Source organism: Harpia harpyja, chromosome 15 (genome assembly GCF_026419915.1).
Source record: "Harpia harpyja isolate bHarHar1 chromosome 15, bHarHar1 primary haplotype, whole genome shotgun sequence".
Classification (NCBI taxonomy): Eukaryota; Metazoa; Chordata; class Aves; order Accipitriformes; family Accipitridae; genus Harpia; species Harpia harpyja.
This window is the reverse complement of record NC_068954.1, coordinates 29,508,801-29,535,471: the sequence shown is the minus strand read 5'-3', so window position 1 is coordinate 29,535,471 and position 26,671 is coordinate 29,508,801. Positions and strand designations below refer to the sequence as shown.

The window sequence follows — 26,671 nt, the reverse complement described above, 5'->3', positions numbered from 1 at the left end:
CATGTAAAAGACTCCATATATTTCACATGTACAAAAAGTCACTGGGGAGGGCCTGGGGGGGGGGTCTGGGGTGGGGGGCACCATCCTGCTGCCCCCCCTCCCCGCCCCGGCCTGGCTTTGGTCCCTTTTTTTGGCAATTAGTGTTCACATCAGTGGTCAAAGTGACGAGCGTGCGGGGGGGGGCCCCATGGTCCCCGCAGCGGGATGGGGGCTCTGGGGCGGTGACCCCCACTGGGATGAGGGGACCCCCATGGCGAGGGGGCACCCTGTGGATCAGCCACCGGCGCTGGGCCCCTACCGCAGCTGGGGACGGGATTTGGCCTCTGCCGCAGGCAGGCTGGGGGGGTTGGTCTGGGCAGTGACCCCCCCCCCAGGTGCAGGGGACAGGGACACCGCTTGCGAGCCTGGGCGAGGACGGCGGCACGAGGAGATTTCCCCCCCCTTGCACAGTGTCGGGGGGAGGACAGAGCCCTCCCCGGCACCTGCAGGGCAGAGCAGGGTGAGGAGGGGAAACTGAGGCAGCCCAGCTGCTGCAGCTCCCCACTCCCCCCCCCCCCCACCCCCCCAGGGTCCTTACCCTCGCTCGGCTACAGGCGGATCCACCTGCGGGCTGTGGGACAGAAGGGACAGTGTCAGGGGACGCCTGGCCTGGGGGATGGTCCCAGGTGACCCCCTCCGGGGCCAAGGCAGCTCGGAGCCAGTCCTCCACGCACTGGGCTGGGACCCAGTATCGCACTGGGACCCTGCTCTGGGATCCAGTTTTGCACTGGGACCCCATGCTGGGATTCAGTATTGCACTGGGAACCCACACTGCAGCAAAGACCCCATGCTGGAAACCCAAGTCTTGCACCAGGAGCCTTACTGGGACCCAGCCTTGCATCGGGATCCTGTGCTGGGACTCAGCCTGCAGTGGGATCTGTGCTGGGATCCAGTATTGCACTGGGACCCTGCACTGCATCAAAGACCCCATGCTGGGAACCCAGCCTTGCACCAAGATCTTTTGCCAAGATCTTGTGCTGGAACCCCAACGTTGCACTGGAATCCTGTGCCCGGATCCAGCCTTGCACCAGCATCCTGTGCCAGGATCCTGTGCTGGGACCCAGCCTTACACTGGGATCCTGTGCCGGGATCCTGTACTGGGACCCAGCCTTACACCAGGATCCTGTGCCGGGATCCTGTGCCGGGACCCAGCCTTACACCAGGATCCTGTGCCGGGATCCTGTGCCGGGACCCAGCCTTACACCAGGATCCTGTGCCGGGATCCTGTGCCGGGACCCAGCCTTACACCAGGATCCTGTGCCGGGACCGAGCCTTGCACCAGATTCCCACACCAGGACCCTGCTCCGCTCCAAGGGGCTGGGGCGGGGGGGGTGCCAGGCACCCCGGAGTGACGGCATGCGGGGAGAGGGCATGCAGGAGGGGGCATGCGGGGCCAGGGGGGATCCAGGGGTCTGGGGGGGGTCCCGGGGGGACCGGGCATGCAGGTGGTACCTGGGGGCTAACAGCTGGACTCGTCGTGGTGGGACGGGTCGCAGAAGAAGCGCGAGCCCCGCTTGGCGGTGCGGGCCGTGAACGGGACGCTCTTCAGCGCTGCAGTGGGGGGGGCATGGGCAGGGGGGGACGGACAGGGAGACATCAGCTCCCGCACGCAGGTGAGACCCAGGTGTCTGGGTCGGGGGGGGGGGGGGGGGGGCGGCGGGGACCGTACCGGTGATGATGTCCTCGATGGTGCCATCCTTGCCCTCGTAGACGGGGCGATGGTCCTTGGCCTGGCGCCGCCGCAGCTCCGCAATCAGCTCCTGCTGCTGCCACTTGTTCCGCTGCGAGGGAGGCGCAGGGGTCCCAGGTTGGGGACACAGGTGCCTCCTCCGTGTCCCCCCCACCCAGCCCACCCACGCGCCCATCCATGCTCACCTTCTCCTGCTTCTTAGCCTCCTGCGCCAGCAGCTTCTCCCGCATCACCTCCTCCTGCTTCTTCCGCGTCTCGTTCTCCTGCTCCGCATCCTGCCGGGGCGAGGGGGCGGCGGTGGGAGCCAGCCCCCACCCCAGCACCAGTGTCACCGACCCCCCCCCATGTGTCCCCTCCCGGCCCCAGCTCACCTTGTAGGAGCGGATGAACCGGACAAAGACCGGGAAGAAGACGGACGGGGGAGTCGTCTTGGGGCTCTCGCCGAAATACCGCACCACCGTGTTGTAGGCGTCCTGGGGAGGGGGACGGGACGGTCACCGATGGGCTGCACGTCCCGCAGCTCCTGGTGGCCTCCTGGCACGAGGGGCGTGCAAAGAGAGACACGCACAAAGGCCATGCAAAGCAAAGCAGGCGTGCATGAGGAGTGTGTAAAGCAAGGCACGCACGAGGGCTGCGCAAAGCAAGATGTGCACGAGGGCCGTGCAAAGCTAGGCACGCACAAGGAGCACGCAAAGCAAGGCAGGTGTACAGGAGGAGCATGCAAAAAGTAAGGCGTGCGTGACAAGGCGTGCATGAGGAGCGTGCAAAGCAAGGCATGCAAGAGAGCTATGCAAAGCAAGGCATGCATGACATGGCGTGTGCAAGGGCCGTGCAAGGCACAGCCGCTCCGCAGCCCTCACCTCGGCCGTCCGCGCGTCCTTCTGCAGCCGCTCCAGCTTGCCCTCGCTGGCGGCCAGGAAGGAACGCAGCACGCTGTTCTCGTGCAGCCCGCACTCCCGTCGCAGCAACTCCATCCCCCGGCCCAGCTCCTTCACGTCCAACAGCACGTTCTCCAGGGACACTGCGGGGCCACAGGGACGGGTCAGGGGACCCACAGCCCTGGGGGATGGCGAGCTGGGGGCATGGGGACGGGGGGGGCACCTGCGGCCGCCTTCTCCACAAAGTGCAGCTCCTGCCAGAAGGTTGCCAGCTCGGGGTACTTCTCCCGCACCGTCAGCGCGATGAAATGCAGCAGCGTCATCTTCCTGTCCGTTGACTTGGTGTCCAGGAGCTGCAGGACAATTTGGGGGTAGGTCATGGCTGTGGCACGGGACCCTGGGGACCCCATGCGGTCCCAGGCAGTCTGGGGTTGCCCACCAGGTCCAGGCTCTGCAGTTTGAAGCCGTAGACAGCGCCGCGTTTGCTGCTGTTCATGTAGTTGCCCAGCGCCAAGATAATCTGCAGGGGAAAAGCACCAGGGATGGTGGGGTCAGGGAGAAGCGAGACCCCCGTGGGACCCCCACCTGCCCAGCTACAGGCGAGGATGGAGGGCAGGACTCCAACCCAGCTTGTCCCCACGTCCTCCGGCCGCCCCATGCTCACCTCCAACATGTGCTTCAGCTTCTGCGAGGACTTGACGGAGGCCGAGGCCGCGATGATGGCATTGAGCTGCTGCAGGGGGACAGAACGAGGTGGGGGGGGGCTCAGCTGGGGTGCAGGGTCCAGTCACCCCCAGTGGGTGCAATCCCCCTCTCTCCCCGGCTCTGTACCGGTGTCAGCATCTGGAGGTTTTCGGTGAAGTTGCCGAGGAAAGCCATGATGGCCATGCGCTGGGGCAGCCGCTCCACCTTGCTGAACTGCAGCATGAAGCGGTCCTCGTCCGCCAGCTCCTCCAGCGGCTTGCGCTCCCGCTCGTACTGCCGCAGCGCCTTCACCTCCGCCTCCGTCGGCAGGAACCGCATCAGGCACTCCACAAAGTCCACCGGCAGTGTCGCCAGGTCGAACCTGCCCCGCGCCCGCACCGTCGGGGATCGGCTCCCCGCTGCACCCCAACCAGCTCCTTGCACCATGCCTCGGCACCCCTGCACCCCAATCAGCCCCCCCCCGCACCCTGCTTGGCCTCCCTGCACCCTGCGTGGACCCATTGTGCCCCAGCCAGCCCCCCTGCATCCTGCCTGAGCCCCCCTGCACCCCAACAAGACCCTCGCACCCCAACCAGCCCCCCTGCACCCTAGCAAGCCCCCTTGAAGCCTACCTAGCCCCTCTGCACCCCAACCAGCACCCCTGCACCCCAACCAGCCCCTCTGCACCCCAACCAGCCCTCCTGCACCCTAGCAAGCCCCCTTGAAGCCTACCTAGCCCCTCTGCACCCCAACCAGCCCCCCTGCACCCCAACAAGACCCTCTGCACCCCAACCAGCCCCCCTGTACCCTAGCAAGCCCTCTTGAAGCCTACCTAGCCCCTCTGCACCCCAACCAGCCCCCCTGCACCCCAACCAGCCCCCCTGCACCCTAGCAAGCCCCCTTGAAGCCTACCTAGCCCCTCTGCACCCCAACCAGCCCCCCTGCACCCCAACAAGACCCTCGCACCCCAACCAGCCCCCCTGCACCCTAGCAAGCCCCCTTGAAGCCTACCTAGCCCCTCTGCACCCCAACCAGCCCCTCTGCACCCCAACCAGCCCCCTTGCACCCTGCCTGGTCCCATTACAGCCCAAACAGCCCCCCCGGCACCCTGCTTGGCCTCCCTGCACCCTGCGTGGACCCATTGCACCCCAGCCAGCCCCCCTGCACCTTGCCTGAGCCCCATTGCACCCCAACCAGCCCCCCTGCACCCTGCCTGGTCCCATTACAGCCCAAACAGACCCCCGGGCACCCTGCTTGGCCCCACTGCACCCCAACCAGCCCCCACGCATCCCGCCTGACCCTCTGCATCCCAACCAGCCACCCTGCACCTTGCCTAGCCCCCCTGCACCCCAGCCAGCCCCCCTGCACCCCAGCCAGCCCCCTTGAACCCTGCCAAGGCTCCCTGCACCCCAGCGAGCCCATCAGCCCCCCCAGCACCCCTCCGCTGCACCCCAGCGTGGGGGCACGTACGTGTGGATGGCCCTGCAGATCTCCTCGGTGCCGCGGCCCGCCTTGCGCAGGGTGATGGCCAGGTTCTTGGCCCGGTTGGCCTCCAGCAGCGTCACCTTGCTGGCCGCCTTCTGCGACGCCTTGTTCTTGGCGCAGACGAGGTCGAGGGCTGGACCCTGCGCTTTGGTCTTGAAGAGCTCCTCGAAGCGCTCCAGGTCGAGATCCTGGTGGGACAAGGAGGGGGGGGGGCTCAGAGGTGGGAGCAGCGGCGGTGGCACCCACCCAGCCGCTCGGGCCGAGGGTGCTGGGCTCACCTCCAGCACTCGCTCGTCGTCCAGCTCGCTGAACACCGTCCCGCTGATCTGGTTGGGCTTCAGCGCCGTCCAGTTGAAGACGGGCAGCCGGAACTTGGTCTTGATGGGCTTCTTGATCCGGATGGCTGCCAGCGGAGCAGGAGCCGGCTTAGCCCCCGCCGGGGCAGGGGGACATGTCCTGTGCCCACCCTGAGCCACCCGAGTCCGGTGCATTGGTCCCCAGGCTGTCACCATCCCCTGTGCCACCCCATCCCCGTGCCCATCCCTTGGTGACTGCAACCCCGACACCCTGGTGCCTGCAAGCCTTCCCCTTCCTCTGTCCCCACCGTCCCCACGGTCCCTGCACCGTCCCCATCCCCACGGTCCCCGCACCCTCCCCACCTACCTGAGAGCCCGACGGTGAGAGCGATGGAGGGTGAAGCCCCGGGCAGCGGCGGGGCTGGGGGGCACTTGCCTGTGAAGGAAGGTGAGGGTGAGACCGTGCCCCAGAAGGGATGGCCCAGTTTTGGGGACCCCCCCAGCCTCGGGAGTGGTCCGGCACAAGGCACACCCCGGTTTTGGAGCCCCCCCCCCCCCCCCCCCATGTCCTGGGGATGCCCAGCTCCGGGATGCTGCAGTTTTGGGGATGCCCCAGAGACTCCCCCATCCTCACCTGGGAGCGGAGGTGCGGGGGGTGGCAGGGGGGGTGGCGGGGGTGGCGGGGGGGGTGCAGCCTCCACGGGGGGCAGGACGGGGAGCCGCAGGGCCTCCTCCAGGGGTTCGGGCTCGGGCTGGGGAGGGGGCTCGATGCCCGGTACGGGGGGCGGTTCAGAGCCGTAGCGCCGCCGGAAAGCCTCGTCCTTCTCCTTAATCATCCGCCGCAGCGTGTGCACCTGGTGGCTCGTGTGCTCGTAGGTCTCCTGGGGATGGCAAGCGTCAGGCTGGGGGGACGGGGGACGGGACCCTGCCCCGCTCCCCAAACCCCCCCCCCCCCCGTGTACCTTGACCACCTCCAGCTCCTTCTCCCGCTGCAGCAGCTGCTTCTCCAGCTCCGCCACCCGCATCATGTTCTCGTTCTCCAGGTCCAGCAGCTTCTCCGTTAGCTGGGGGGGGGGATGTGGCTGTGACACTGGCTTGGGGACCACCCCCCCAGTATCACTGTTGATCTCCCCTGGGGCAAAGCCAGACCCTGGGAGGGGATGCCCCAGGACACGACGAGGAGCATTCCCACATCCCACCGCGTTCACATACATGGGACAGATGCTCCTCTAGCTCTTCCACCTTCTCCAGGGCCACGTTCTTGGTCTCAGCGTCCTCCAGCAGCCCCCCCACGTCAAAGACATTGTCCAGGTATGCCTGGATCTGCACCTGCAGCTTCTCGCTCTCTGTGTGCCTCGACTTCTGCAGGCGTCAGGGCAGCGTCAGGGATGGGGGGGGGCTCCTTGGGGCAGCCCCCCTGGCCCCCCGACCCCCTGTACCTGCAGGAACTCCTCCAGCCCCAGCTTGGTGAACTCATACTGGAGATGGACGCGAAAGTTCATGTCCTCCACCGAGTGCACCACGATGTTGATGAACTGCATGCAGGCGACCTGAGGGCAGGGCTGGCGTCACCAGGAGCCCCCCCAGCACCCCCTTTTGTCCCAAAGACCCTCCCCCTCGCCCAGGACCGGGTGTCCCACCATGAAGTCGATGCTGCTGTCCTCGTTGCGGAAGTAGTCCATCAGCCGCTCGAAGCGGTGCTTCTCCTTGCAGACCTGAGCGGGCAGCAGACATGGGGTTAACCTGGCTTTGCCCCCCCCCAGCCACTGGTCCCCCATCCCCTGGGCTCCAGTCTCCTAATCCCAGTCTGGTACCCCCAGACCCCCCATTCCAGCCTCACCTCATCTTCCCTGATCCCCCTGCGTCCCAGAATCCCCATCCCAGCCTGGTCCTGGTGTCCCCCATCCCTCCATTCCCTGGGTCCTGGTCCCCAATCCCAGCCTGATCGTGGTGCCCCCAGTGCCCCCCATCCCAACCTGCTCCTGCAGCCCCCGCTCCCCCCATACCTCCTTGAAGTTGTCGAAGGCAGCGAGGATGATCTCGTGGCCGCCCCTCACCAGGCAGACGGCCGCCAGCAGCTCCAGCACCAGCGCCTTTGTCCTAGGGCAGAGCAGCACCATCACCATCAAACCTGGCCGGCACCGGGACCACCCCCACCAGACCCCCCCCCCCCTCTTACCTCGGGTTCTTGTTATTGAGGCTCAGGGCGATCTCGTTGACGGCATGAGGATGGGACATGACCAGGTTGAAGCCGTACTGTGGGGACGGAGCGGGGACGGCGTTAGCAGTGCCGGCGCGGCGGCAGCAGCGGCAGCATCGGTGTGTCCCCCCATCGCGGGGCGGTGGTACCTGGTAGTTCATGATGGCCCGCAGACACATGATGCAGAGATGGACGTCATCCTTCTGGCTCACCAGGCGTGAGTTCTTCAGCGCCCTGCGGCTCGGCAGCGTGCCGTAGCTGGGGGGGGGGACACACAGGGCACCCATGAGCGGGACCCTCGCACCGCCGGTGCTGCACCGCCAGCGCTCGCCCGGGCGGGGGAACCGGCCCCGTGGGGACCAGGGTGGGGACAGCATGGGGACAGCAGGGTTTTTGGAAGGGCAGAGGCAGAGAGAAGCGGCTGGAGGGCAAGAGGGACAGAGGCTGGCGGAGACTCGGAGCAAAGCCGCCGCGAGCACCGGGCCGGCCCCGGGCAGCCGGTACTTACCCGGCGGGCGAGCGGCGAGGTGGGCGCAGAGGACAGAGAGAGAGAGCGCAGCCAGAGAGGGGGGGGGCCCGGCCCTGGAAGCAGACATGGGGCGCATTACCCCGGGGCGCGGGGGCAGAGCCAGAGTGGGGGGCGAGCGGAGGCAGCGCGGCCGCGGCAGGCGGAGGTACGGGCAGGCGGCGTGGGCAGGATGATACGGCAGCGCCGAGCTGCTACGGGCGGGCAGGGCACGGCACGCACGGCCGGCAGGATGGGACGCGGCACGCAAGGCAGCGCAGGACGCGGCACGCGTGGCACGTGCCACGGCCACACCGTGCGCAAGGCACAGCATGGCGCTCGGGGAGCACCACGGGGCAGCCGGCGCAGAGGACACGGCACGTACCATGCATGCGATGGTGTACGGCACAGGGCAGGACAGTGCACGGCCCGGTATGCGCCACGGGCAGGGCGGTACATGGCACAGGGCAGGACGGTGCACGGCACAGCACGCACCATGGGCAGGATGGTGCATAGCGCGGCATGCACCACAAGGCGGTGAGCACACGGCATCCACCGCAGGCAGGATGGTGCGTGGCATATCACACACCGCGGGCAGGATCGTGCGTGGCACGGCACGACGGCACGGCACGCGCCATGGCAGGATGGTGCTTGGCACAGCACACACCACAGGCAGGATGGTTCACGGCCCGCGACAAGATGGTACGTGGCATATCACACACCGCGGGCAGGATCGTGCGCGGCACAGGGCACGACGGCACGGCACGCGCCATGGCCAAGATGGAGCACGGCACGGCACACATCACGGGCGGGACAGCGCATGGCACAGCACCGCAAGGCAGCGGGCGCACGGCACGCGCCACGGGCAGGGACGGCGCACGGCGCAGCACGCAGCAAGCGCCAGCACCGCGGCCGGCCAGAACCGGCAGAGCGGGGCAGCCGCTGGGCGCATCGGCGGGACGTACCCCTGCAGCCGGCCGGCGCGGCGGGTACGTACCGTAGGGCGGTCTGGCGGGCAGAGCGGGCGAGGCTGCTGGCGAAAGGGGCGGGCAGGGCGCTGGGGTGCTGCAGATCCTCGATGGACCTGCTCCAGGCGCGCAGCTTTTCCAGCGCGCCATCCTCGCCGCCTTCCAGGCCCTCAAAATCCAACCTGGGTGGGACACGCGCGCGGCGGTGGGGGGGGGGGGGTAGGGTGGGAGCACACGGCTTCGGCGCGGAGCGGCGCAGCCACCGCGGCAAGCGTTGAAGCGGGTGGCGGCTGAACAGCGGCGGGGCAGGGAGAGGCGCGAGGGTGGCCCTGGGGACCCCCCCCCCCATCCCCGTGTCCCTCGGGACCCCACGGCAGGCGGGTCCCAGCGTGCCGGCTGGGCTGCCCCAGTGCCGATAAGGAGCCGAGTGGTATCGGCCGCCTGCAGCGGGGAGCTGCCACAGGGCACCGGGACCCTCCGCATCCCAGCACCCCAGGGACCCCCCCCTCGCCCCTGCACCCTACTCACATGACGGCACACTGAGCGAAGGACAGGTAGTTCACCAGCACATCCAGCCCCTTGTTCTCATCGTTGAGGAACTCGCGCACCCACCTACAGCACCGGGCACCCATCAGGGCCAGGAGGAGCCGGCGACCCCCCCCCCCCCCACCAGCATGATCCCCCCCCCCACCATAGGGACCCCCGGCCCGGTACAGGGATGGGGAGGGGGCAGCGGGGGTGTCCCGGGGCTCCGGTGGCGGTTGCAGCCCCTCTGCTATCGCCGGTACCAGCGCCGGCACGGCTTTATCTGCCGGCTGCAGGGCAGGGAGGGCTCGGCCCCGGGCGCAAGGCGGGAAGCTGAGCTGGGTGCTGGGGCTGTACCCCCATCCCCAGCCCTGGGCACCCCAGGGTGGGGGGGTTCGGGGTACCCCTGCCCCCCCTGGGAGGGTGTTAGGGTGCACACGTGAGGCGCTGAGCCCGGCCGAGACATGCCGGGGTCACGGTGGGGGGGGGTGGTGTGTGCAAGGTGGGGGGGGGTTGCACCCGAGGGGGTGCACATGGCGTGGGTGCGCACGTGTGTAGGGAGCGTGCACAAGGTGCGTGTGCATGGGGGGGTGTCTATTGGGGGGGTGCACAGGGGGGAGGGCAGCGTGCATGGGATGTCCATGTGCATGGGGGGGGTCTTTATGGGGGGGGGGGGTGCATGCATAGGGAGAGGGACTGTGTGCACGGGGCGGGGGGGGGGGGCTGTGCACAAGGCAGTACGCGTGTGCACGGGACGGGGGGGCGAGCGTGCACAGACAACGAGGGCTCACGGCCTTGGGGGTCCCACGCGTGCCCCTGCCTGCAGCCCTGCCCGTGGCTGGGGGCGGTGAGTCAGGCAGTAGCGGGAGCCGGGGGGGGGCCGGGATGGGGGGGCCGCGGCCGCCCCTTTCCTGCCGGCGCCAGCCCCTCGCCCCAGCCTGTTTCCTGTCTCTGGCTTGCTGCTATTTTTGGGCCGCGGGCGGGGAAGAACCGAATGGCGCGGCCGTGGCGGGGCCGGTGGCGGGGCATAGCCCAGCACGTGCACGAGCCGCCCCGAGCATGCGGGCACGACCACGCCGGCGGGCACCCGCTGGTGACGTCCCCGGTAACGTCCCCGTCCCTCCGGTCAGCCCGCGCGGCTCCGGTGCGTTCCCTCCCACGTGCCGGAGGGGGACGAGCTGCCGGTACGGGGTCAGGGTGCCGCCGGTACGGGGTCAGGGTGCCGCCGGCTCGGGGATGGTGCCGAGCCCTCCGGTGCCGGGAGGAGTCGGGCAGGATCTGGCCGCGCTGCTTCGAGCGGGGCGTCATCGCCGGCCCATCCGCCCGCGGCATCCGCCCCCCGGGACCTGCCCGCCGGCGGCCCTGGCCCACGGCACAGCCGGGGCAGGAACCGGCCCAGTTCCTGCAGCGCCTCCGACTTCCCCTGCAGCTGCAGCAGGGCTGGTCCTGGGACCCTGTGCCCCCCCCTCGGGACCCTGTGCCCGCCCCCCCCCCCCAAACAACCCCACCCCGGTACCCCACGCTCACCCGATGTGGTTCGTCCTCAGGCTGATCTCCAGCTCGCGCAGGACCTTGGTCGACTCCTGTACCCTCCTCCTGAACTTCTGGGGGCAGAGCAAGGCTGAGCCGTGCCCCCCCACCCACCCCCAGACCCCCTGGACACCCCCCCAGCCCTCCCCAAGCCCCTCACCTTCCGCGTGACACCCGGCTCCAGGAAGCTGCGCAATTTCTGGATGTAGGCGTGGGGGGGGCTCTTCACCTGGAACCGCTCCTGGGGGGGGGACGGGGAGGGGGGATGTTGGTGGCACCGGCACGGCAGCACAGCTCCCCCCCCCTCCAGGACCCCTTATGGCCCCCCCAGTCCCCCACCTGGTCGCAGATGAGGTCCCACTTCTTCTCGTTGTCGTACTGGCGCAGGAGCCGGGCTTTGTCCGGGGGCAGGTTCATGGAACTCTGGGGGCAAAGTGGGGGGCGTCACCCCAGGGGACACAGGGACGCTGACCCCCCCTCGAGGGCACCCGATCCTATGGCACGGCCAGGGTCCCCCTCCAAGAGCACCCGGACCCATAGCACAGCCAGGGTCACCCCCAAGGGCACCCGGCTCCATGGCACGGCCACGGTCCCCGGCACTGGGAAGCACTGGTGGGCATGGGGCCACACGCGTGGCACGGCGATGGCAGCACCACCGGGGCCACGCGCCAGCCGCCGGCAGCACCAAATCTCCCCAGCGCCGACACGTCCTTCCTGTCTGCACCCGCTTCCTCGCCGGCAAACCGCAGCCTCCGTTCTCTGACCGCGGCACGAAGCCCGGCAGTGATGCCCGGCTCGCCGGGGCGCTGGGCATCTTCATGGCAGAACTCGGGGACCGCTGGTGAAGGATACGGTCCGGAGCACCCGTATCATGGGACACCACGGTGGAAACTGGGGATGCCAGATGATGGTGGGCTTGGGGATGCCCCAGCGGGTGATGCCACCCTGGTGGGTGATGCCATGCTGGTGGGTGATGCCATGCTGGTGAGGCAGCTCCCGGGCAGCGCCGTCAGCAGGAGCCGGCCATCACCGCAGCCGGGAGGTGCTGGCACTCCACCCGTTCCGTGGCAACTAAAATTATCCCTCCCCTGGTCATCCTGGCCCCGCGGAGCCGCAGGAAACCGGGGCAGAGCCTGGGTGAGGCCGTACACCTCTGGGAGGGGGGGGGGACGACAGTGCCACGGGAGCGGGAATGTCACCGCCAGGATGGGGTCCCCCCAAAATCGCCCTGGGGCCGGGGCCGGTACCTCCCTCCCCACGGGGCCATGCTTATTTGTACACAAAATCACGCGGCCCCCCCGGGGAACACCCCGGGGACAGAGGCGGGTGGGGGACAACACACGGAGGCCCCGGGCAGGGGCGGGGGGCACCGGGGGGGCTTTGAAGAGCGGCCGCCTTCGCCGGCGTTCCCGCCGCTCGGCTTCCTGCCTTTGTGGCGGGAGCGGGGCCGCTCCCGGCTGGGCACTTCCTCCACCACCACCCCCCCATCGGGGACCCCCCCTCCAGCTGCCCTGGGACTGAGCCCCCCCCAACCAAGGACCAGGGGCTACCCAGGCTGGAGCCCACCCCAAGGCTGGGGGACACCCAGGGACGGATCCTGCCCGTCCGGGGGCCGCCGGCGCTGCAGCCCCATCACATGATGAAATATTTTCCTCCCCGGCAGTAGCCGGGCCAACGCTGGGGCGGGGGAGAAATTTGGGGGTGGTGGCACTGGGGGGGAACCCCCAAAATTCCCCCCATCCCGGCGTTCGTCATTGCCCGGCAGGATGTGTCCCCCCCCCCGCCACCGGCCCCACGGGGACTGGCTGCCGCATCCGCCCCGCGTGGGATGCGGGGACGGGCAACGGCCCCGCGGGTGGGTGCCCCTCGCCGCTGGTGGGACGGTCCCACGCTGGGGGTGCCGGTGCTCCCCGGTACCCCCCGGTTCCGGCTCCCAGAGCCCCGTGGGACCACGCTCGGCATTTCCTGCCCGGACGTGGCTTCCGCTGGCTCCGGCCACCACCGGGACGGCGGTGCCGGGTGTCGGGGGCTGCGTGCCCTGGGTGTCACCCAGCTGTGGTGGCCCTGCCAGTGTGTGTCTCCCCCCAAAAAAAGCCAGGCCCGTGCCGGCACCACGGATGGGCCACCCCGCTGCCGACGGGCCACGGGGCCAGCCCGCTGTGCCACGAGCCATGTGCCGGTGGGACGCGGTGGCCACCATGGCATGGGTGGTCCCGATGCCACCTGGATCACGGCGTGGGGACGGGGTCACCGCCGAGCCACAGCCAGGTGCCAGGGTGGCACGGCAGCCTTGGCCGGTGACCGCTGCGGGAAGGCCACCGCCCCGGCCGTGACAGCGGACCGGGGACCCGCGCCCACGGGGACACCGCACCCACAGGGACCCCCAGCCCTGGGGACCCTGCACCCACGGGGACCCCTGCACCCACGGGGGACCCGCACCCAGCCCCGTGCGCCGCCTCGATGGGACTTTCCCGGGTGAAAAAGTCCCGGGGCCAAAGGGGCCCCCCCCGCCGGTAGCACCGGGAGTGGCGTCACCCCTCCCGGGGCTGTCCCGGGCCGGACTTCCCCCGCGGCTACCCCCGGCCCCGCGGCCACTGCCCATCCCCGGCGGGCACCGGCGCTCCCTGCCCGCCCCCGGATCCTCCGGGCGCCGGTGCCGTCCCCGGCGGTGCCCGCCCGTCCGCTGGCCCCGCAGCCGGACGCCGGGAGGGGAGCGCGGCGGCGGGGCGCGTCCGGCCCGGGAGGGGTCCCGGATAGGGGCGAACCGGGAGGGCACAGCGGGACCCGGAGAAGGCACGGAGGGAGCAGGGACGGAGCACGGGGGGAAGCGCACCGGGGAGGGCGCACCGGGAACCGGAGGGGCGCAGCGAGAAGCGGGCGGGGGCGCAGCGGACGACCGGGGCCGAGACGGGGGTCGGTCTCTCACCAGCACCAAAGCGAAACGCTCCTCCAGCTCGCAAGGCTCCGGCATCGGCATCTTGCCCGGGGCGAGCAAACCGGGTCCCCCCGGGCCCGACGCTGCCGCCGCTCCCGGGCCCCGGGGCAGCGCCTCCCCGTCCGCGCTCTCCACGTTCCCCATCCCCGGCCCAGGCACCGGGGGGCGGCGGGGGAGGCTCAGCCCGTCGCGTCCGGCCGCCGCCGCCGCCGCCTCCCGGGCCCGCCCCGCCCCGCCCCGCCGGGTCCCGCCCCGGCCCCGCCCCGCCGCCCGCTGCTCCGCGGCGGAACCGCCAGGGGGCGCCCAAGGGCGGAGGGGCGGCGGTACCACCGGGGGGCGCCCAAGGACAGGGAGATCTCGATTGGCCCGATCCCTGCCACGGCGACCAATGAGCGTCGCGCTTCTGTGCGGGGGAGGGAAGAGCCTGGCCAACGGTGGCGTTCGGGCGCGGCCGGCCGCCAATGAGAGGCGGCGGCGCCCGCCCCGGGTGGTGGCGGCGGGCCAATAAAGCGAGGCGGAGGGCGGGCCTCGGCCGCGCGTCGGCCAATGGGGGTCGGGGGGCGTGGCGGAGTGGGGACCGTTCGAGGCCTGGCACGGACGGCGGAGCGCCGCGCAGGTGAGGGCTGAGGGGACCGCGGCGGCGGCTGGGGCGGGGGGGGGCCCGGCCGGACCTCGGGGGTCCCCGCCGCCCCCCGGGGCCCTTACGGTGGCTGCGAGCCCCGGGCAGCCCCCACCGTCCCATCAGGCCTCGCCCCCGGGGGGGCCCGGCCCGGTCTGGGCAGCTCCTGCCCGCCCCCCCCCCCCCGGCTCTTCCACAGGCCTCGCTGCCGGGGGCGGGGGTGCACGCGGGTTCGGTCCCCCGTGGGGTCCCCGTCTGGTTCTAGTGGGGGGGGGAATTCAGGGAAGCACCCGCAGGGGAAGCGGGACGTCGCCAGCAGGCTCCGGGGCAGCACCAGGGCCGGGTGCGGGCGCCGGTGGGTAAAGGTCGCCCGACAGCCACGGGCCCGGTTACCCATTGACGGCAGAGCCCAGCAGCCACCCACAGGCCACCGACCAGGGACGTCACCAGCAAAACCGAAAGGCTTCTGGCCCCCGTTTCACTTCCTTGTGCCAGGTGAAGGGCTGCTCTCCCAGTTCCCGGGCCCCGGCGCGGGAGGCCCGGGTTGTTCTGCCGTCCCGGGAGCTGGGAGCCAGCTGCCGTCTCCGCAGGGAGGACAGGCCGTGCCTGACGAAACTCGCTGTCACAACCGCCTGCCACACCGGGAGGAGGCTGTCACACACCTCCGTGGCCACCACACCCCAGGCAGAGACAGCTTCCCCATTGCGTTGTGCAACCCCCGTTGAGGCAACGGGGCAGCAACCTCTGCTTCTGCCCCATCGTGAGCTGTGAGGCCGAGCCAGGAGGTCCCCATCGGCACGGTGGCACCAGCCCAGTGACATCTGAGCTCTCGCTATCCCAGTGCTGGGATGAAATCAGTGCAGCCCTGGACAAGGAGAGCAGGCACAAGGGTCTCTGCTGGTGTGGCAGGAGGAGACCCCAAGCTCTTCCTTCCACTGGGGCGGCCAGTTGACAGCCCCGCAGCCTGTGCCCCCTTGGGTCCTGTCTGCCCCAGCCTGTTCAGTCCCCTCCGCCCCTTTGGGGACAGGCGGCTCGTGCCACTTGCTGGGCTGGTTGGACTCCCGCAGGTGCCAGGGTAAACGGTACTGGCCGAACCGGCCGGACCAGAGGGTGGTGGAGGGGCCAAAGCAGGAAGGGGTGAGGAGGAGGAGGATGAGAAGGAGGAGGCCCTGCAGGGAGCCTCACGCTGACAGAGCCTCCTCTGGGGATGTCATTACGGGTGCTAATAGTAGCCTGGCACAAAGACGCTTTCCAGCTGCCGGCAGCGCTCCCGTGGGTTCAGGGCCTCCCCGGGGACAGCCCTGGTCTCGCAACAGCCCGCAACGCTTGCACCAGCTGAGCAAGGAGGGCTCCAGCACCTGGCCGGCGCAGAGCACAGCAGATCCCGAGCAGCTCGCAGCTCCTCCTGCTCGCTCCGCACGGGACAGGCAGGTCCTCGGCTCCCGCTGAGCTCCTTTGCCGTGTGGCAGGAGCTTTGGGAGCACAGGAGGGCTCCGGCATCCCCCTGACCCACCTCCCCTCTTGCAGCTTGCACCCCTGCCAAGCGGCCGGTGGGCCCACTCCCAAGCCGGCACCATGAACGTCTTCGACCGAAACATCAACTTTGACGCTCTCTTCAAGTTCTCCCACATGTGAGTAATGCCACAAGCAGGCCGGGCTGGAGCGGGGGGGCTCACAGGGGGCTGTGCCAGCCTCACCGCCGGCCTCATCGCTGCCCCCCTCGCCCGTAGCTCGGCCTCCACCCAGGAGCACCTGAAGAGGGTCTATGCCAGCTTCGCCCTCTGCATGTTCGTGGCGGCCGCAGGGGCCTACATCAACGTGGTGACCCACCTCTTCCAGGTGAGGGGCCTTTGGGGTGTCGTGGGTGGCCCCCGTGCTTGCTCCCCCCCCACCCGCACCGCCCCGGCAAGGCGATGCCGGGCCCCCACTTGCCTCTCGCCCCACAGTTCAGCCTCCTGACCGGCTTGGGTGCCCTGGGGCTGATGATATGGCTGACGGCCACCCCGCACAGCCGGGAGACGGAGCAGAAGAGGCTGGGGATGCTGGCCGGCTTCGCCTTCCTGACGGGTAGGTGGGCACCAGGGACCCTCCCGAGTCCCACGGGACCCCGAGCCCTGGGAAGGGGGGACGAGGGCCCTGACCAGCTCCGAAATGGCTCTGGTGACACGCTGCTCTGTCCTTTTAGGCATCAACCTGGGGCCCCTCCTGCAGATGTGCATCTCCATCAACCCCAGGTAGGAGCGTGACCCCCCCCAGCTGCCCCCCACCACCCCCCAGGCCCCATTCACCCTCTCTCCTCTCTCCTAGCATCATCCCCACCGCCTTCCTGGGCACCGCCACCATCTTCGCCTGCTTCTCGCTGAGTGCCCTGTATGCCCGGCGCCGCAGCTTCCTCTACCTGGGAGGTAAGAGGGGCCGGAGGGGGGACACTCACGGGAGCTGGGGGCTCCCTGCATTGGGTGGGGGGCACCCCACGGGTGGGCCAGGGCCAGGCCTCACTCCTTGCCCTCTCCTCACAGGTTTCCTGCTCTCTGGCCTCACCCTGATGCTTCTCTCCTCCGTGGTTAATGCCTTCGTGGGATCCACTTGGCTCTTCACGGTGAGTCCCCTCCCGTCTGCCAGGACCCCGCAGAGGACGGACAGACGGACGGACATCAGCTCGCACCGGTGATGCCAACACAGGACTGTCCATCGTCTAACACCCCCTCTCCCTCCCGCAGGCCAATCTCTACCTGGGGCTGATGATCATGTGCGGCTTCGTGCTCTTCGACACGCAGCTCATCATCGAGAAGGCGGAGAGCGGGGACAAGGATTACATCTGGTGGGTGCCGGGGACAGGGGGGGTCGGGGAACGGGACGGGACGGGCCCCCCTGAACGCATCCCTCCCTCCCTGCAGGCACTGCGTCGATCTCTTCCTCGACTTCGTCGACATCTTCCGGGAGCTCCTGATGATCCTGGGCATGACTGAGGTGGGTGATGGTCCCCGGGGTGTGGCTTGGGGGGGTGGGACAGGAGCCACGGACCCGGCAGTGACCGGCCACCTCTCCTCTTGCAGAAGAAGAAGGAGAAGAAGTGAAGCAGCTCCAGGCCGAGGTGGAGCTGTCCCCGTCCGGTCCCTGTCCCCACCCTGACCTGTCCCTTCTCTGATTCATTAAAGGGGTTGCGCTTTGCTGCCGATGAAAAGCAGCGCAGAAGCTTTCGCACCTTGTGGGTTTTTCTCTTGTTTAGCTTTTCTTTGATTAGAAACTGGCCAATTTGCGGATCCTGCTGGAGTTCAGCTCCCCCTCCAACCCCTCCCCAGCCCAGCTCCCCCCCCACCCCGCCCAGAGCCCACGTCCCTCGGCATTATCACCGACACGTGAGCTTTCTGTAGAGGTTTCTCCCCGGCCCCACGGGCAACACATCCCCGCCGTGCCCTTGCACCGACAGCTGGGGCATTATCCCCCACCCCGGGCAGCTGTGGGCCCCCCCTATGCCAGCCCGGTGTGGGGTGGCAGGACCCTCTGAAGCCAAACTCAACGGAGGAGCCTCTCCTTTAGCACCAGTGCCAAGAAATACAACGGAAAAGAAAACGATCCTCTGGGCGAGCCGTCCGGTGGGGCCGCGGGGACGACGTATTTTGATTCCGAGCTCTCCCAATCCCGCCGTCGCCTCTCTTTGTACACCGGGACGATTCAATAAAACGCTCAAGACTTGAACCTCTCGGCCCCCTCCCTCCCTCCCTCCCGCGGGCAGGATGTGGCCAATGCAGAGACGACAGCGGCTCCAAAATAACATATATAAATAAACCAGGGGAGGGCGGCTTTATTGAGTTAAAAACCCGGCGGTGGGGGCTGTACACTGCGATAGCACCATCGGAGAGAGCCGGGCACGGGGCGGGGGGGGGAACAGGACAGTGGGGACCCCCCACACCCTAGACAGCACCCCAGACTGGGAACGGGGGGCAAGGGGGGGCGGAAGACGTGCGAGTGCGGCCGGTGGAGGCGGGGGGGCTCAACCCTGGCTGCCGCAGGAGGAGAGGCTGTCATACAGCGAGTCACTGAGCGACTCGGAGTGCTCCAGCCCCGGGGGGCCGTGCCCCCCATCCCGTGACTGGGCCTCCGTGCTGCCCTCGTCCCCCACGTCCGAGGCACTGGGCGTCCGGCTGCTGCTGGCGCTCAGGGCTGGGGGCAGTGGCGGGGGGGCCTCTGGGGACGCCCCTCGACACCCTGCTGGGCTGCAGACGGGGGCCTGGGGAGGGACAGCACGGTGAGGGGGTGCTCCCTGCGCCCCCCCCCCCCCACTCCCCACCAGTGCTAATTACACCCCAGGGCTGGTGAGGTGGTCCCACAGCCCACCTCCTCCGTGGCCCCCCCTTACCAGTGCGGGATGGTGCAGCCCCTCCAGCCCCCCAGGGGGGCAGAGGAAGGGGTCGGCGGTGCCGCAGGCTTTGGCGTTGGGGAAGGTCCAGTTCTTGCTCTGCTGGACGCGCCGCGGCTTCCCGGCATCGTCACCAGCATCTGCAGGGAAAATGGCGAGGGGGGGGGGGGTCAGTGCTGACCTGCAGGGTCCCCCCCAGCAACCCCCATCTCCCTGCCGGGGTGCCAAGCCCCTGTCGCACCCTTGTGTGAGCATGGGTGCACACCCGGCACCATCGGTGGGGTCTTGCACGCCCCCCCCCCCCCCAGCACGGTGGGACACTGACCTTGGGGACCGGCGCGGTGGCCTTGCGGGCCAGGGGGTGCTGGGGGGCGGCACGCCGGGGCGCTCCGGTGTTTGCCGGCCACCAGCAGCTCCTCCGCGCTGGGCACTTCCCGCTCCAGCGTCCGGGCCTTGCGCGGCACTTTGGTGATGGCGGGCGGCCGCGCCGGCACAGCGCCGGGCAGCGGCTCGGGGCGGCCTCGTGGTTTGGGGGTGCTCTTGGCGGGGACCCCCCCGTAGTCAGGGGGCGGGAAGGTCCCAATCCCGCTGTCCAGCGTCCGCGTCAGTGACCCGCAGGCTGCTGGCACAAGGGGAGGCATCAGTGCTGGGGCTGGGGGGGTCCATCCCGGTGCCCCCCTCCCTGCCATGTCCCCCCACCAGCACCCCCTTACTGGCAAAGTGCTGTGACGTCCCTGACTCGGACAAACTCTCATCCGACGGCAATTCATCCCGGAGTCCCACGTCTGGCACCTGGAGGGGGGATGGGGGTGTGCAGAGGGTGAGCAGCCGCGGGGTCCCCACCGAAAGAGGGGGTACGCAGTTGCCGGTGGTGATGGGGGGGGTGTCTTTACCTTGTCAGGGGGCTCTTGCAGATGTCCCACGATGCCATTGCGGGGCAGGCGGCAGAGCCGGGGGTCTTTGGTGTCGGGGGGGACCCGGCGGAGGTCACAGAGCTCCCGCTTGCGCTCCAGGCGGCTCTCGTAGGGCACGTCCTTCCCGTCCACCCTGGGGACAACGCCGCATCAGGGCAGTCGTGGTGGCGGGGGGGGGGATGCACCCACCACCTCATCCCCCCCACCCATCCCCAAGGGTCCCTGGGCCACCACTGACCTGTCGAGCAGCTGCTGCATGAAGGTTTCGGCCGTCACCTCCTGGTACATCACCGGGAGATGGCCGGGACCTCGGGGGGGCCCGCGCGGTCGCCCCTTCTCCAGCGCCAGCCCCTGCAAGAAGGCGTGCTCCTCCCGCAGCGCCTTGCGCAGATCCTCCGCCTTCTCCATCAGCTTCGAGATGTTGAGGCTTTCGGCTTCCAGCTTGCGGGCGGCCAACTTGACCTCCCGGCGTAGGGGAGCCGGCGTCCCGGCCCACTCCCGGCCACGGCTGCCATCGCCACGACGGCTCAGAGCCGGCAACTTGCTACGGCGCAACCCAAACCAGCTGGCCAAACCGCCGGCAGCCTTCCCCTTGGCTTCTCCCGCCGGTGCCCGCTCCTGCCCCTGCAGCCGCAGCACGTTCTCCTCGATGCCCTTCATCACCTTCTCCTCGATGGCCGAGTGCCCGGCGGCACCCGGCGGCGGCCCCCGTGCCGGGGGGCTCGGGGGCTGGTGGCGTTTTGTGGGGGACCCCTGCCGCCTTGGCTCCCGCCGGCTCCTCGCCCCGTGGCGTCCCGGCTTTGCCGGCGCCTGCCTTGGTGGGCAGCTTGGTGGGGCTGCCGTGGGGGCTGCGGCAGCTTTGGCGGGGGGTGCCGGGGGGGCCCGCGGTGGGGTCCTGCCACCGGCGGGTCGCCCCTTGCCCCCTGCCTTGCCGGGCTCACCCATGGAGCCAGAGGAGTAGCACCGGGCCAGGGGCTCCCCGCCATGCGCCGGCTCGGGGTGCTTCAGGCTGCCCCCCAAACTCCCCCGGGGAGGGGGTCGCGGCTCAGCCCCATGGCCCCGCTCAGGCCGCCCTGGGCCAGGGGGCTCGCGGCCCTCGGCCCCCCGCAGCTTGCCCAGGGCGGCCAAACGCTCCTTGAAGGGCAAGTAGCCCGGCTCCGGGGGCTTCTTGCCGGGGCGGCGGGAGGGGGCCCGAGCCCCCCGTGCCACGGCGGGTGCTGGGGGGGGAGGCAGCCACCCGTTCCCCGCTGGCGGGGGGTCCTGGTGGCCCAGGGGGCTGCTCGGCTGCCTCGTAGGCACGGGGTGGGGGGAAGGCGGGGGGCTCGGGGGAGCCGGGCTCTGGGGGGGCGTCGGGGGAGGCACGGCGGCTGAATGCCGGCGAGGGCCTCGGGGTTGCCGCCGCGGCAGGGGATCTTGGAGGCACGGGCGAGCTGGGGGCTGAGGCGCAGCGCCCCGGGGGGGGGAGGAAGCTTGAGCACCTTGGGGGGGGAGGGCAGAGGGTTGGGGCCCCCCCCAGGCGAGAGCAGGGCGAAGCCCCCCTCGGGGCTCTCCTCGCCTGGGGCGTAGAGCCCCAGGAAAGCGGGGTGCTCACCACACCGCTGCCGGGGGGGGTCCCCCGGGGGCTTCGCCGTTGCGCCGGCAGCAGCCCCCCTCGCCCCGCAGCAGCCGCTCGGCCAAGGCGCTGAGCAGGGCCCCCCGCGGCGGTGCAGCCTCCTCGGGCGAGGAGCAGGGGCTGCCCTCAGCCCCCCGCCATCCCCCGGCAGCCCTCGGCCCCCGCAGCGGGCAGGGGGGCCAGCCCGGGGCGGCGCAGGGCTCCGGGGAGCCGGGGGAGGCCAGGGGGGGCCCCAGCAGCGGGTCTGTCTCCTCCAGCTTGCGCAGCACCTCCAGGATCTGGGCTTTCTTCTTTGAAGAAGGGGGAGAGGGCATCCAGGGGGGGCAGCGCCGGGGCTGAGCCCGGGGCTACCCGACGGCACCGACGGGGGTCACCTGCGGGGTCCACGCACCGTCACCCCCAAGGCACCCGGTGCTGATCCCCACAGCACCATGGTGGGGCTGGGAGAGGGGGACGCGCTGGGGACACCACGGGCGGAGTGGGAGAGGGAGAGGGATGCAATGGGATTTGGGAGGGGGATGTAAGGGGGTTGGGGATGGGGACACTGGGGGCAAAGGGATTTGGAGCTGGGGCATCACAGGCAGAGGAGCTCAGAAAGGGGGAGCCATGGAGCCGGAGAGGTGGACACCACAGGCTCAGGGACAGGGACATCGTGGGCAGACAGGCTTGGAAAGGGCAATATCACGGGCTCGGGGATGGGGACACGACAGACCCAGGGAGGGGGATAGAGGAGAGGACACCAGGGCCCCGGAAAGCGGGGTACCACAGCCTTGGGGACACCACAGGCTTGGAAAAGGCAATAGCGTGAGCTTGGAGAGGGGGAATGCCACAGCCTGGAGAGGGGGATACCGGGGCAGTGGGGTTTGGAGATGCTGGTACTCACCTCTGGCAGGGGGATGCAGCGGCTGGGGGGCAGCGGGGGGGGCGGCTGCTCTGCAATGCCTGGCTGGGGGCTGGCTGGGGCATCCAGGGGCACCGGCACCGGGTGCAGCGGCAGCTGGAGAGGAGGAAGACGCCAGGTTAAGCTTTTGAGGGGGCTCTGCCCTGCGACCCGCCCCCCCAGCACCGACGCAGCCGCACCTGGGGCAAGGATCCAGCCGAGAGCTGCAGCTTCTGCTGGAAGAGGTCGCTCAGCGCCTGGTTCTGGCGCTCCAGGTCGAAGACCCGTTTCTTCAGCTTGATGCACTCCTCGCGCAGGTCCTGGCCGGGGCAGGAGGGGGGGCATCAGCCAGGACCTCCCCAGCCCCCCACTGCCCCCCCCCCAGCCCCCCTGACACCCACCTTCTGGTTGAGCAGCGCCTGCACCACATGGTTGGCGACCTGCGGAGCAGAGGGGGGGCCTGGGTGGGGTGCAAGGGCACACGCAGCCCCGTACCCCGGCACACGCGTGTGCACACGTGTCCCATGTGCTCCCCCCCCCCCAGTACCTCGTCCAGGCAGCGCTCGTACGTCTCCCGCTGGTTCTCATTGGCCTGGGCCAGGGCCGAGTTCTCCGCCTGGGGACAGAGCGGGGACGGCTCAGGGGACACGGTGGGGTGCCCAGGGCACCAAGGGGACCCCTCCTCTGCCTGGTGGGACCCAGGGCCGCACACAGAGGGACAGGGCTGCCCCAGGAGCTGTGGCACACAAGGGCCACGGACGGCAGGAAAGTGCTGCCCCCCCCACCGTGGTATCTGGGCTGCTGGCTCCGTGGCACGGGCCGCAGCTACCTCTAAGCACCAACTGCACAGTGGCAGCGGCCACGGCTGCACGGTAGCAGTGGCCACGGTAGCCCTGTGGCACCAACCACAGCTGCCCGAAGGCAATGGCCACGGCTGCCCTGGTGGCCCTAGTGTCTGGTGGCCGTTGGCTGCCCGGTGGCACCAGCCACAGCTGCCCGGTGGTCCCGGCTCTTGGTTGCCCCATCTCCCAGCCCCCACCGTACCTCCAGCTCCCGCAGCCGCTGCAGCAGCTCATGGCTGGTGTCCGTCTCGCCGAGCACCGTGGGACTCCCGTCTCCCGGCACCTCGGCCACGCTCTCCGACATCGCTGGCTGCCGGGGGACAGGCGTCAGGCCGGGGGCCCCGCTGACCCCTAGCCGATGTCCCCCTGGCCCGCGGCACTGCCAGGCCCTAGGCAGCCCGGACCCCCCCCTTACCTCGCTCGGGATGTCCCCGGCCCCGTCCCTCCGTAGTGTCACCTGCAAGGGAGAACGGGGCTGAGGAGGGGAACCCCCAGCCCACTGGCACCGGCACCCAGAGCCACAGGGACCCATCCTGCAGCCCAGCCGCCCTTGCCCCTTCCCGGGGTGTGCAGGGACCCTGGGACCCGTGCCGGTCCCAGAGCACCGGCATACACAGCACCCCCGGGACCGGGACCGGGACCGGGACCAGCCCCGGGGCACCAGGATGTACAGCACCCCGGGGGCTGGCACCGGCCCCGGGGCACGAGAATACGCAGCACCCGGTACACAGGACCCCCGGGGGTGCAGAACGGTCCCCCCCGGCGCCGCACAGGGCGTCGTCCCCCGCCGCCGGTCCCGGTGCCTCCCCGCACCGTTCACCCCGTGCGCGTCGGAACAGGGGCCGACCCCGACCACCGGCCCCGCTCCGGGCCCGGACCCGGACCCGGACCCGGCCCCCCCCCCCTCCGCCCTCCGCCGCGATCCCGCCCCCGCCGCTCACTCACGCCCGGGGTTCCCGGCGGCGCCGCCGCCGCCCGTCCCCGCTCAACGCGGTCCCGGGGCCGGTTCCGGCGGCGACGGTGGCTCCATCCCGGCCCGGCCCGGCCGCGCTATTGTTGGGAGGCGGCGGCGGCCCGGCTCCGCCTTCCCGCCGCGGCCGGGGAGGAGCCGGGGCCGCCGCCGCCCCCGGTGCGCGGCTCCGCCAGCGCCAGCCCCGGGCAGGGAGTACCGGAGAGCCGGCACGGCGGGGGGGGGGGGGGGATCCGGGGCACCGGGGACCCCTGGAAGAGGCGGCACCGGGATACCGGGCATCCCGGGAGAGGGAGCACCGGGCAGCCCCGTGTGGCACCGGGCAGCCCCGGGGGTACAGGGCACCCCACGGAGAGGGACCCCCCTCTTGGGGCACCCAGCACCCTTTGGAGAGGGACCCCCCCAGGAGCCTGGGCACCCTCCGGGGAGGCCACCGGGGCTCCAGGCACGGAGCGGTGCCGTGGCCCCAGGCCGTGGCCTCCACCCTGCACCCCAAGAGCTGGGCAAGGGTTGGGGTTCACACGGGGCCACGCGGTCCCGGTTCAACCGGACCCCCCCGGCAGGCGGGTTTGGCAGCACAGGGGGGACCAGAGGGGACAACGGGGGGGGTCTGGGGGTGACGGAGGCAGCGAGGCCAGGAGGGAAGCCACTGGAAGCAGGCCAGGTCGGGGTGCGTGCAGTGCTCAACGACAGCCCTGTCCCCCACCGGGGACCCTGCACTGCTGCACCGTGGGTGGAAGCGCTGGGGGCCACCGGACGGCCCCGGAGCAAACTCTGCCACCTTCTCCCACCCAATGCAATGAGAGCGGCAAAAATAACCCGAGCACCGGTTATCTACAGCCCTGTTTGGGCACAGAGAGGGGCTGTGGGATGCTCCTCACGTCCCCACCAAAGCCCCCAGCCAGCCGTCCCCAACCCGATGGGCTGCGTGACCTTGGCCGCACACCCCGAGACCCCGCCGGCCCTGTGCACAGCAGCACCGTGCACCCTTGCCGGCACACGCGGCCGGACCTCACCGTGTTGTCCCTGTCCCCCCCCGCAGCCCACGGGGCCGGCAGCAAACCCAGGCAGGTCCCCGGGGTGGCCCGTGGTACCCGTGGGTGCATGGGCCCCCCTCGTGCTGCCCCCGGCGCAGGAAACGGCCCCGGGGCCGGCGGCTCCGGCTGCGTCACGGGGGGAAGTGAGGCTCTGTCTGGAGGGGAAGAGAAGCCCACAGCTCCCGTCCCCCCCCCCCAGGTCCTGCTGGCGGGGGACAGCCGGGGGGGCCCCGACAGATGGACGGCGTGGCCATCCCCTCCCCCAGCATGGGGCCCCGCAGGGGCAGCATGAGGGTCCCTGTGGGGAGGGGGACACAGCTCCAGCAGAGCCAGGGACACCCAGACCCTCCCTGGTCCTCCCAGCCACTTGCACCCGCTGCCCCAGGCAGCGTGGGGACACGGCACGTGCCCAAACCACGCGGCTGTGGACACGCCAGCGCGGCAGGGAACGGTCCCCTGCACCCAGGCCACGGTCCCACAGCATGGCCGCGATGGGCTGGCCTTGGCCTGCCCCACGTCAGGGTCCTACCCCAAGCCTGGGGACATGGGGTGGCAGCCCTGAGTGTCCCCAACTCTGCTGGGCTGCAGGGGCCGGCTGTTCCTGGGGCAGCCAGGACGCACTGGGGACAGCGGGGACAGCCCAGGGACAGCCCAGATGCACTGGGGACAGCAAGGACACCCTGGGGACAGCTGGGCTACACCGGGGATGTGCCGGAGAAACAGCCTTGGGGTAGCAGGGACACATCGAGGACAGCTGGGACTCACCAGGGCCACGTACCAGGGACAGCCAGGATGCACTGGGGACACTGGGGACATGCCAGGGACAGCCAGGATGCAGTGGGGACACTGGGGACAGTCAGGATGCAGTGGGGAGAGCAAAGACACACAGGGGACAACTGGGATGTTCGAGGGACAGTGGGGACCAGCGGGTGGGATGGAGGACAGTGGGGGACAGACCAGGGACAGCCAGGATGCACTGGGGACACTGGGGACACACCAGGACACAGTGGGGAGAGCCAGGGAGACAGCCTGGATGTACCAGGGGACGGTGGGGACACACCGGGGACAGCAGGGATGGCCCGGGGACAGGCGGGATGCGCTGGGGGCACCTGGGATGTTCTGGGGACAACAGGGACATGCAGTGGGGACAGCCAGGATGCGGCGGGGGGGCACCGGGACCAGCCGGGATGCACCGGGGACGTACTGGGGGGGGACCGGCCGGGTCGCCCCGTGCCGCTTCCCCCGTGGCCCCCCCCACCCGGCACGTTCCGCTGCACGGCGGCAGCGGGGACCCCCCCTCCGCACCGTGGGGCTACCGGTGCCCCCCGAGCTGCGGCCCGACTTCCCCGGGGACCCCCACGCCGCCGCCGCCGCTCCCCGCCCGCCCTCCCGCCGCAGACACGGCCGGACTCACCGGGGACTACGGCGGGGAGGCGGCGGCGGCGGCGAGGGGCGGCATGGCCATGGCCGGGACCGGGACCGGGACCGGGACCGGGACCGGGACCGGGACCGGGACCGGGACCGGGACCGGGACCGGGACCGGGACCGGGGCCGGGGCCGGGGCCGGCCCGGCGGCGGCAGCGGCGGTGATGTCATGGCTCCACCGGGCCGGCTCCGCCCTGCGCCCCCGCCGCCGCCAATCCGCGCCCGGGGGCGGCGGGATCCCGGAGCGGCGGGTGTCCCGGTGCTGCCGCCGCATCCC

The 26,671-nt window shown here is 70.5% G+C and overlaps 3 protein-coding genes across 7 annotated transcripts; 1 reads left to right on the top strand and 2 right to left on the bottom strand.

The window, feature by feature from the left end:
- Positions 1 to 13,953, bottom strand: FMNL3 (formin like 3). Of its 5 annotated transcripts, none has more exons than XM_052810048.1 (27): positions 13,727 to 13,953; positions 11,140 to 11,223; positions 10,961 to 11,041; positions 10,798 to 10,874; positions 9,274 to 9,357; positions 8,775 to 8,927; positions 7,422 to 7,530; positions 7,252 to 7,328; positions 7,079 to 7,172; positions 6,713 to 6,787; positions 6,512 to 6,622; positions 6,285 to 6,434; positions 6,035 to 6,136; positions 5,707 to 5,953; positions 5,440 to 5,508; positions 5,055 to 5,179; positions 4,762 to 4,964; positions 3,439 to 3,673; positions 3,272 to 3,340; positions 3,047 to 3,127; positions 2,831 to 2,960; positions 2,590 to 2,750; positions 2,101 to 2,202; positions 1,915 to 2,004; positions 1,709 to 1,820; positions 1,492 to 1,590; positions 1 to 610 (listed from the first exon to the last, which is right to left on the bottom strand). In XM_052810048.1, the coding sequence occupies exons 1-26, from the start codon at positions 13,877 to 13,879 to the stop codon at positions 1,499 to 1,501; spliced, it is 3,066 nt and encodes a 1,021-aa protein (XP_052666008.1). In that variant the 5' UTR covers positions 13,880 to 13,953; the 3' UTR covers positions 1 to 610; positions 1,492 to 1,498. The 5 variants fall into 5 exon arrangements, with proteins under 5 accessions (XP_052666008.1, XP_052666010.1, XP_052666009.1 ...); XM_052810050.1 differs by having other exon boundaries at positions 6,285 to 6,431; XM_052810049.1 differs by having other exon boundaries at positions 10,798 to 10,871.
- Positions 13,954 to 14,237: 284 nt separating this feature from the next.
- TMBIM6 (transmembrane BAX inhibitor motif containing 6) lies at positions 14,238 to 17,549 on the top strand. Its single transcript, XM_052809867.1, has 10 exons — positions 14,238 to 14,351; positions 15,882 to 15,985; positions 16,085 to 16,193; positions 16,301 to 16,421; positions 16,540 to 16,588; positions 16,662 to 16,759; positions 16,874 to 16,953; positions 17,075 to 17,175; positions 17,252 to 17,324; positions 17,411 to 17,549. Exons 2-10 carry the CDS (start codon positions 15,930 to 15,932, stop codon positions 17,429 to 17,431), a joined length of 708 nt encoding a protein of 235 aa, XP_052665827.1. The 5' UTR covers positions 14,238 to 14,351; positions 15,882 to 15,929; the 3' UTR covers positions 17,432 to 17,549.
- A 608-nt stretch (positions 17,550 to 18,157) lies between these two features.
- Positions 18,158 to 26,482, bottom strand: NCKAP5L (NCK associated protein 5 like). The gene is given in 14 exon segments (XM_052809410.1): positions 18,158 to 18,585; positions 18,715 to 18,854; positions 19,040 to 19,333; positions 19,428 to 19,506; positions 19,608 to 19,761; positions 19,867 to 21,533; positions 21,535 to 21,614; positions 22,090 to 22,237; positions 22,321 to 22,440; positions 22,522 to 22,560; positions 22,668 to 22,736; positions 23,165 to 23,272; positions 23,378 to 23,419; positions 26,384 to 26,482. Coding segments are annotated over 12 exon segments (3,129 nt in total). The 5' UTR covers positions 23,267 to 23,272; positions 23,378 to 23,419; positions 26,384 to 26,482; the 3' UTR covers positions 18,158 to 18,348.
- Positions 26,483 to 26,671: the final 189 nt, after the last annotated feature.